This window comes from Myotis brandtii, unplaced genomic scaffold (genome assembly GCF_000412655.1).
Source record: "Myotis brandtii unplaced genomic scaffold, ASM41265v1 scaffold2720, whole genome shotgun sequence".
NCBI lineage: Eukaryota > Metazoa > Chordata > Mammalia > Chiroptera > Vespertilionidae > Myotis > Myotis brandtii.
This window is the reverse complement of record NW_005360353.1, coordinates 206,831-216,403: the sequence shown is the minus strand read 5'-3', so window position 1 is coordinate 216,403 and position 9,573 is coordinate 206,831. Positions and strand designations below refer to the sequence as shown.

Below are 9,573 nucleotides of genomic sequence, written 5' to 3'. Positions count from 1 at the left end.
TTCAATAAACAACATACCATTTATTATAACAGTCCTGCGATGTTATAAATTTATTCTGAATCAGATTATATTCAAATGGCTCAATTCTTCACAAATCATAATTCTTTATGTTAAAAGTTAAACAGTCATAATGCTTTCTCCATAACTATACTTGATACACATCACTTTAACTATACAAAAGGCAATGCCGGCATGGTTACTGGAACTTGAAGTGTGGTGAGGGGATCGGCTTCAGTTAAGCTGGCGAGGAATCCACCACACCCTCTAGGACAGCCGTGGGCAAACTACGGCCCGCGGGCCGGATCCGGCCCGTTTGAAATGAATAAAACTAAAAAAAAAAAAAGACCGTACCCTTTTATGTAATGATGTTTACTTTGAATTTATATTAGTTCACACAAACACTCCATCCATGCTTTTGTTCCGGCCCTCCAGTCCAGTTTAAGAACCCATTGTGGCCCTTGAGTCAAAAAGTTTGCCCACCCCTGCCTAGGACCTTCCTTCCTACTGTGCCATTGCTCTCACTCCTCCAGGGTCTTTTGATGTTGAATGAAACAAAACCTAGCACTTAAGTCTATATTACAATTATCTGACTTCTCCCTAGCATCCACGTTCTAGAGTTACAAACACACACACACAGTAACACTGAGAGCCTACTTGACAGTTAAAGCACTTCTCCCTCTCCAGTGTGGACTCTCTGATGTTTGGAAAGATTTGACTTACTACAGAAGGTTTTCCCACAATTATTACACCAATAGGGCTTTTCCCCAGTATGGATTCTATGATGTTTATTAAAATTGGAGCTGTGGTTGAAAGCTTTTCCACACTCCTTACATTTATATGGCTTTTCTCCAGTGTGGAGTCTCTGATGAGAACTAAGACCTGCATGCTGACTAAAGCTCTTCCCACATTCATTACACTGATAAGGTTTCTCTCCAGTGTGTATTCGATAGTGTCGAATGAGGCTGCCTTTACCACTGAAAGCTTTCCCACAATCTTTACACTGATATGGTGCCTCTTCAGTGTGCATGCGCTGATGTTTAAGGAGATCTGAGCTCTGACCGAAGGCTTTTCCACACTTACAGTCATAGGGCCGGTCCACCAAGTGTGTTCTGTAATGAAGGGTAAGGTTTGAGCTGTGGCTGAAGGCTTTTCCACATTTGGTGCATACATAGGGTTTTTCCCCAGTGTGTGTTCTCCGGTGTTTAGTAAGATTTGAGCTATTGCTAAAGGCTTTTCCACACTCAGCACATATGTAACGTCTCTCTCCTGGGGCAGGTTTAGTGGACATTAATTCTCTACCTTTCTTGGAACCTTTGTCTAGGACAGAGGTTTTCTTTCCTCTTTCTTTTTCAAGGTTTGCCCATTGCCTTTCTAACTTGGCCTCAAATTTATTGGCAATAACCATGGGAGTAATATCCTTTTTGAATTCTTCTGCATGAGACTCTTCAGAACTTTCCTGCATATCTGTTGATTCCTCATTCTGGGTGTTCGATTTACAATCTGAAACAATAAGTAGAATAAGGACATGTGAATTGTTTCCTGTTCTGAGAAGAAACTGTTAAAGGACAAAGAAAATCATCGAATGACATTGATAGATTTTATCAATGCTTTATGAGAGTTCACAATATCACAATTATACAAATAAGTCATCATCAAATCTAGTTTACAATACCAGACTTTCACACAAGCTGCCTATTAAAAGCTATGATGGTATGAAGAGAACATGGCTTTTTCTGCTAGGAGGAGAACTTCATATATAAAGGGCAATAAGGCAAAGCCAAGCATATAGCAGCAAAGGAAGATAGGAGATGCTTGGGCAGAATGAAACAAGTTAGAAATATTGCTGAAGGGTCAATCTGATTAAGGAAAATAAAAGAATAATTAAGGGAGAAGAGACTAGTGGCAAACTCAAAAAACCTATATGCTCATAGAAGCTAAATATCTATATATATAAAAGGCTAAGTTGACTTGCGCATGCGCGATACATAAAGTTCTCGCTGGCGCCAATCACATGCGTGTGTTTCCATCTGTCATTGTTGATCGTGAATTCGGTTGACACTTCTATTATAGAGAAAGGGTGAATAGCAATATTAAAATATTTCTTCTAATTAATTTCCTTTCAATGTGCATGAATTCGTGCACCGGACCACTAGTAAAAGCAATAAAAGAGAACATTCAGTCCATTTATAATCATTCTAGTCCCAGATCCTCCTCCTCCTTTAATATGTTTTTATTGATTTTTTTAGAGTGAGAGGAAGGGAGAGGGAAAGAGAAACATTGATTGGTTGCCTTCTGCACACCCCCTACTGGGGATTGAGCCCACAACCTGGGCATATGCCCTGACTGGGAATCGAACCAGTGAACTCTTGGTGCATGGGATGAAGCTTAACCAACTGAGCCACACTAGCCAGGCCCAGATCCTTCTTAATTTAAGTGAAAGTACTTAACTCCCACCAGGGTTCAACTCTTATAATTTAATCTACATCAGCTAGCTCTTGTCATTCTTTTAATTATAAAGTATCAGTGTTGAAATCAGATTGAAGCAGTACGTCTTTTAAGAGCATTTCACTAGGCAGTCACACTGCTAAAAGTCCATCTAACCATCTAACCATCCACACACATGGAAAGGGGAGTGATAGAAGTTTCCTTTGAAAAATGGACTCCTCTTTTTTTTTTAAAAAAATATATTTTTATTGATTTCAGAGAGGAAGGGAGAGAAAGAGAGAAAAACATCAACAAGGAGAATCATTGATCGTCTGCCTCCTGCACACTCCACACAGGGGATTGAGCCCGCAACCCAGGCATGTGCCCCCAACCAGAGTCAAACCTGGGATCCTTCAGTCCACAGGCTGATGCTCTATCAACTGAGCCAAACCGGCTAGGGCAAAATGGGCTCCTCTTAAGCACAGTCTTCCCTCCATGGGTACAAAAGTCCCACTTGACAAAGGTACCTCCCTCTAGTCCCCTTTTCCTTATCCCTCTGTCTCTGTCTCCTGACCATCTATTTCCTTCCTCTGTCAGCAGTAACCACTTAGCTGCTTCCAGGCTCACCCCTTACTCACTGTCTGCAGCAGTGGGAGCTAAAATCTCTCACGCTCCATGAGGAGCAATCACGTGGCTACTCATACAGGCTACCCTTCAAGTTGCCATGAACTATGTGTAGGAAATAAGTAACTTAAAAGTTAAAAATTTTAAATACCCTGAGGCAGAAGTTGAATAAATTTACCAGGGATCATTTCTGCATAATCCAAAGCTGATTATATATATAACAGGCTCACTAAATCATTAACAAATGAATGGTCCTACCTTGATTCTGTCTTAGCTCTGGAGTGAAATCCTGCTCTTCACCAGTCTCTTGGATGTACAGGGGTCCCCAAGATTCATATTTGGGACTTGTTTCCACAGACTGTGGCTGGGTGCTGCTCAGAGATTCCTTTGCTGTTCCTGAAGAGGACATCTTCTCCCATGCCTGTTTCTGTTCATTTGGAGGAGGTGAAACCTAGACAATTAGGAATGGCTGGATTTGTCCACAGCTCACTTTATTTTATAACAGTTGCAGTGAACCTCTTGAGTGTGACTCTATGTACACATGCAACTGTTTCTTTAATGGTACTTCTTTTTTAAAAAAATATATATTTTATTGATTTTTTACAGAGAGGAAGGGAGAGGGATAGAGAGTTTGAAACATCGATGAGAGAGAAACATCCATCAGCTGCCTCCTGCATACCCCATACTGGGGATGTGCCTGCAACCAAGGTACATGCCCTTGACCGTAATCGAACCTGGGACCCTTCAGTCCACAGGCCAACGCTCTATCCACTGAGCCAAACCGGTTAGGGCCACAGCTCACTTTAGAACTAAAATGAAAGAAAATCTCAGGAGAGCTATGTAGAATCTCTAGGAAAGAGAAAAGAGAAACACCCTCCCATTCAATTCTCAAGGCTAAAGCTAGTGTAGGATAGTAGGAAAAAGAGGAGGAAACATGGTCTAAATCAGTAGAACCCCCCCCCCCCCCCCCCCCCCCCGCCCCTCCCCCTCCCCCCGCAGTTCTCGCTTCAGGTCTTCCAGGAGAGTGACAGCCTCTTCAGCACTCTCTGGACAGTGCTCCTGTACCCAGGCCTGCAGCTCCCGGGGCAGGATGGTCAGGAACTGCTCCAGCACCAGCAGCTCCAGGATCTGCTCCTTGGTGTGGATCTCAGGCCTCAGCCACTCACAGCAGAGCACCCGGAGCTGGCTCAGGGCCTCCCGGGGTCCAGGTGTGTCATGGTATCCAAACTGCCTGAAGCGCTGGCGGAACATCTCCAGGCTGGGAAAGCACTTCTCCTTCTCCTCCTCCTCAACTTTCACAACCACAGGCCCCGCCTGCTCCTGTAGAGGCCCATGGCCCAGACCTGCGGCCACGCCCAGGACCTTGGTCATCGTATGGACTCCAGAAACAGCCTCACCAAAGATGGGGCTCTTTGTAGAAGGAATATTGGTTCCTTTGAGTTTCTGGTTCTTCAGGACAACAGGCTCAACCTAAGAAAAAATGGTTACCATAAAATTACCAAAATAAGTATTTTTAAATTTTGGTCTTACAGTTACACTTTCAGCACAAGAAATTGTGGAAATTATGGCCACTATAATACTACTATGTAAAAATTACTATTCAAATCTCTCTGGAGTTAGCTCAGAATATCCTACTTTGATTTTACTTTCAAAAAAGCACAGTGGCCCAGCTGGTGTGGCTCAGTGCAGGGTTCAATTCCCAGTCAGGGCACATGCCTGGGTTGTGGGCTTGATCCACAGTAGGGGGCGTGCAGGAGGACCAACTGATGTGTCTCTCTCATATCAGTATTTCTCTCTCAAAAAAAAGGAAAGAATATTTCAGGTGGGGATTACCCGCCCCACCCCACCAAAGTGCACTTGGCATAATTTAAAAATTAAATTTACATTAACTGTGCTCTGAAAACTTTTTTAGACTCTTAGAACTCCTGAGGTTTCAACAGGCTATTGCTGGCCAGAAATGTACATTTATGTTATAGCTTTAAATTAGGTGTTTAGATTCACACATTTAGTGAATACGTATTTAAAAACATGCATTTTATATATGACTATTCCCCTTCATTTATTTTTGTGATCAACTTTTGCAATTTTAAAAAAATGTGAAATGGGATTTTGGTAACAGAACCTCAGTATGTAACCTTGCTTTTATGAAAAATTCAATAATTATCAGAATTCTAGGGATGTCAGTACTTGGACTCCCCTCCACTGTACCAATGCGGAAGCATTCTATGAGATGTCAACAGGTGCCCTGACAGGGTGAACTAGAATCAGCACCATCCACTCACTCCCTAATGCTGTCCTACACACCCAATTCGCTGCTGGAGCTCCCGAGTTCAGTATTACTTGAAAATTGAGCCAGGGAAGAAGCATTGCCATTAGTCTCCTAAAATAAAGGCTCTGGCACCAAAGACTACAGATGTAGCAGTGCTGGGAGCATTTCTTAGGGATGCTTAAAAGTCGACTTCAGTGTTGAACAACTACATACTTGGTTACAAAATTTCACACTCCAGCCAGAGGAGGGCAGTCTAACAACAGGAAAGACATCAGAACCTGTTTTGGGCTACTTAGCTTCTGGGATCCAACTACAACTACCAATTTACCTCCAGCCTGGACCTCTCTTTTGAAGTTTAGACTTATATGACCAACTACCCACCTGACACTGCCACCAGCCTGTCCAAAGTCATCTCAAGCTTAACATGTCCAAAACTGCACTTCCCATCTTCCCCCCAAAGCTGCTCATCTGTTAATGGCAGCTCTACTGCTCTGTTTTCATGGACCAAAAAAACGAGGTCATCCCTGATTCCTCTCTTGTTTACATTCTGCATATAATTCATAAGTAAATCCTGTTAGCTCTACATCCAAGAGATACAGAGTTCAACCTTCAACACTGCCATCCCAGTCCATCACCAGCAGCCTCCTAATTGCTTCCACTCTTACCTCAGTCCATTCTCAACACAGCAGCCAGAGATCTCCTGTTCCTCTGCTCACACCTCTCAAGGCTTTGTGTCATACAGAGTAAAAGCCAAAGGCATCAAATGGCCAAGAAGGCCTCCCTGTTGTCCCTGACCTTATCTTGTACTTCTCTGTTCATTCCACCCCAGGCAGTTCCCTGGACTTGTGCGGCACACCCCCACCTCAGAGCCTTTGTCCGGCTGCTCCCTTTAACTCTTCCAGCAGATCACACGCTTCTTCCAGATTATGCATGCTTGGCTCCTGCCCCTCTGACCACCCTGTTTTATTTATTTAAAAAACTTTTTTTACTGATTTCGGAGAGGAATGTAGAGGTAGAAACATCAATAATGAGAATCGTTAATAGGCTGCCTTCTGCATCCTACAGTGGGGATCAAGCCCACAACCTAGGCATGTGCCCTGACCGGAAATCGAACCGTGACCTCCTGGTTCATGGGTCGATGCTCAACCACTGAGCCACACCAGCTGGCATGACCACTCTGTTTTAAACTGTACACTATCCTCCCTCACCTCAGAACTCCTTATCCTCCTATTCTTTTCCTACATATCACTTACCACCATACAAATGCTATATATTTTACTTTTATTTTTTTAAACTGTCTCCATCCTTGAAAATCAATTCTTTTTTTTTTTATTTTTTATTTTTTTTTTTAATTAAATCTTTATTGTTCAGGTTACATTTGTTCCTCTTTTTTTCCCCCCCATAACTCCCCTCCTCCCAGTTCCCGCCCCACCCTCCGCCCTCACTCCCCACCCACTGTCCTCATCCATAGGTGCACGAGAAAATCAATTCTTGAGGGCGGAGACTTTTATCTATTTTGTTCACTGCTATATTTCAAACATCTAAAATATACCTAGTACTTTGCAGTTACTCAAATATCTGTGGAAAGAATGCAATGCATGGATCTTTGGGTCTACTTTTAAGGAGTAAAAACTGTAAAATTGGGTTTAAAAATATCAATACAAATTTAAATTTTAAAAATATGGCAGTAAGAATTCATGTTTAGTGTAATATAGACAGAGGTTGATACAGAATTAGATAATGTGTGTACATGGGTTACTATGGAGACATTTGTTTTCTAGCTCTGTCTGCTGTGAAGGTCCAGAAGCAATGACGTCCTGGTAGGAATAAGCATACCCAGTGCTCAAATCTTGGTCTCTAAATATCATTCTCCAATGAAAGGAACTAGAGATGGAGAAATGGTTGATTCTACATTGGGGAATATACAAGCTGAGCCTGGAGCCACCTTGTAATGCCAGAAAGTATTAAACAACCACAGTGAGGCATGTTAAAGGGACACAGAAGACAACACATAAAAGCTCCCAATAGTCACAGCTGATACAATTTGAAAAACAAAATAACTGGTGTAGTACTAGATTATAACCGTAAGTGTACTATCAATATCGGTAAGCCTGTACTGATGTAAAAAAGGGTGGATGAATAAATAAATAGAGGAGAAAAGACAAATCTCCCATACAGAATTATTCCAAAAAATGTATGTAGATACTCCCCTCAAGAAGGCGGAGCTCCACCTCTTGAATATAGGCTACACTTACTGACTTGCTGGGGGAAAGTAACTACAGTGAAGAAACCTGACAAACTACTACCTCAGCAGTTGATCAAAATTAACATCATCATGGTCTCTATATATCTACACACACACACACACACACACACACACAAACTACTACCTCAGCAGTTGATCAAAATTAACATCATCATGGTCTCTATATATCTACACACACACACACACACACACACACACACACACACACACACACACACTGCAATACCACTCAGTCATAAAAAATGAAATATTGCCATCTATGACAACATGCCCGGAGCTTGAGCAAATTATGTTAAGTGAATTAAGTCAGCTAGAAAAGGACAAGAACCATATAACTTCACTCACATGTGGAACTAAAAAAAGAAAAAAGTTACAAATGAACTAACAAAGCAAAACAAAACAAACCACAAACTCAGAGATCCAGACATACAGATATAATGGTATTAGCAGAAGGGGAAGAGCAAAATTGGTAAAGGGAATCAAAATATATGGTAATGAATGGAAACTAGACTTTTGGTGTGGGAGCATGAAATAGATATCGAACTACCATGTTGCACACCTGAGATTTATATGTTACTAACCAATGCTACCTCAGGAAAAACACATTTAAAAAAAAGATTAATATCATCAGTGATAAGACATGTGCCTTGACATGATATGAGAAGAGCACTTCACTTCTGTGATCTTCCTATTCAAAACCCTTAACCACAGCCCAATCATAAGAAATACACCAGACAAACCAAATTGAGGGACATTGTACAAAAACAACTGACCAGTAGTCCTCAAAACTGTCAAGTTAATAAAAAACAAGGAAAGACTGAGAAACTGTCACTGACCAAAGGACACGAAGCAGGCATGAAGACTACTGTAATGTGGTATCCTAGTTGGGATCCTGGAACAGAAAAGGGGCATTAAAACTAGTGAAAGCCCTAACCGGTTTGGCTCAGTGGATAGAGCGTCGGCCTGCAGACTGAAGGGTCCCAGGTTCGATTCCAGTCAAGGGCATGTACCTTGGTTTCGGGCACATTCCCAGTAGGGGGTGTGCAGGAGGCAGCTGATCAATGTTTCTAACTCTCTATCCCTCTCCCTTCCTCTCTGTAAAAAAATCAATAAATGTATTTTAAAAAACAAAAAACTAGTGAAAGTCAAAGTGTGAAGCTTAGTTAATTGTAATGCACCAATGTTGGTTCCTATAGTTGTGGCAAATGTACACAGTAAAGTAAGATGTTAACAAGGGAAACTGGTGAGAGGTGATGGGGACTCACTGTATTATCTTTGAGGTTTCCTATAAATCTAAAACTATTCTAAAATTATTTAAACACAAAATATGGGGTGTTGGGGCAAACAAGCAGCTTTAGTAAATGCTGTTCTGTTATGAAGTGGTAAAGAGAAATGTGGTTGTTAACTTCAATACTTATGATGGTGAAGCAGGCCATTCTTAGAGTTAATAAAACATTTAAAAAAGTTGTGAAGTCTTTTTCTTTTAGGATTTTTTAAAAATGTTTTTATTAATTTTAGAAAGAAAGGGAGAGGGATAGAGAACATCGATGAGAGAGAAACATCGATTGGCCGCCTCCTGCACGCCCCCCATTGGGGATGGAGTCCACAATCGGGTATGTGCCTTGACTAGGAATCCAACAGAGAACCTCTGGGTTCATGGGTGGACGCTCAACCACTGAGCCACTCCTGGCTGGGCTAGGATTTTCATTTTTTAATCCTTATCCCAGGATATTTTTCCATTGATTTTTAGAGAATGAAAGAGGGAAAGACAGAGAGAAATATCAATGTGAGAGAAACACACCGATTGGTTGCCTCCTGCACTCACCTCAACCGGGGGCTGGTCTGGAAGAAGCCTGCAATTGAGGTTCTACCCTTGACCGGAATCGAACCTGGGACCTTTTGGTCAGCAGGCCGATGCTCTATCCACTGAGCAAACAGGCTAGGGCAGATTTTTTTTTAAAAACACCTGCCTTGTCTCTAGGAGCAGCAA

At 41.9% G+C, this 9,573-nt stretch overlaps 1 protein-coding gene across 1 annotated transcript; it reads right to left on the bottom strand.

Annotated features, from left to right (window-relative positions):
• Positions 1–421: 421 nt before the first annotated feature.
• ZSCAN21 (zinc finger and SCAN domain containing 21) lies at positions 422–8,518 on the bottom strand. Its single transcript, XM_005868518.2, has 4 exons — positions 8,420–8,518; positions 4,029–4,518; positions 3,307–3,501; positions 422–1,500 (listed from the first exon to the last, which is right to left on the bottom strand). Exons 1-4 carry the CDS (start codon positions 8,438–8,440, stop codon positions 662–664), a joined length of 1,545 nt encoding a protein of 514 aa, XP_005868580.1. The 5' UTR covers positions 8,441–8,518; the 3' UTR covers positions 422–661.
• Between the last annotated feature and the right edge of the window lie 1,055 nt (positions 8,519–9,573).

Bases quoted from the DNA above. Each gene is read 5' to 3' on its own strand.
- ZSCAN21 (XM_005868518.2), bottom strand. From the start codon at position 8,440: ATGCCTGCTTCGTGTCCTTTG. The intron at 3,502-4,028 runs GGCGGGGGGGGG...TCCTAATTGTCT, and splicing joins ACTGCGGGGGGAGGGGGAGG to AGGTTTCACCTCCTCCAAAT. The intron at 1,501-3,306 runs GTAGGACCATTC...TTATTGTTTCAG, and splicing joins AGAGCTAAGACAGAATCAAG to ATTGTAAATCGAACACCCAG.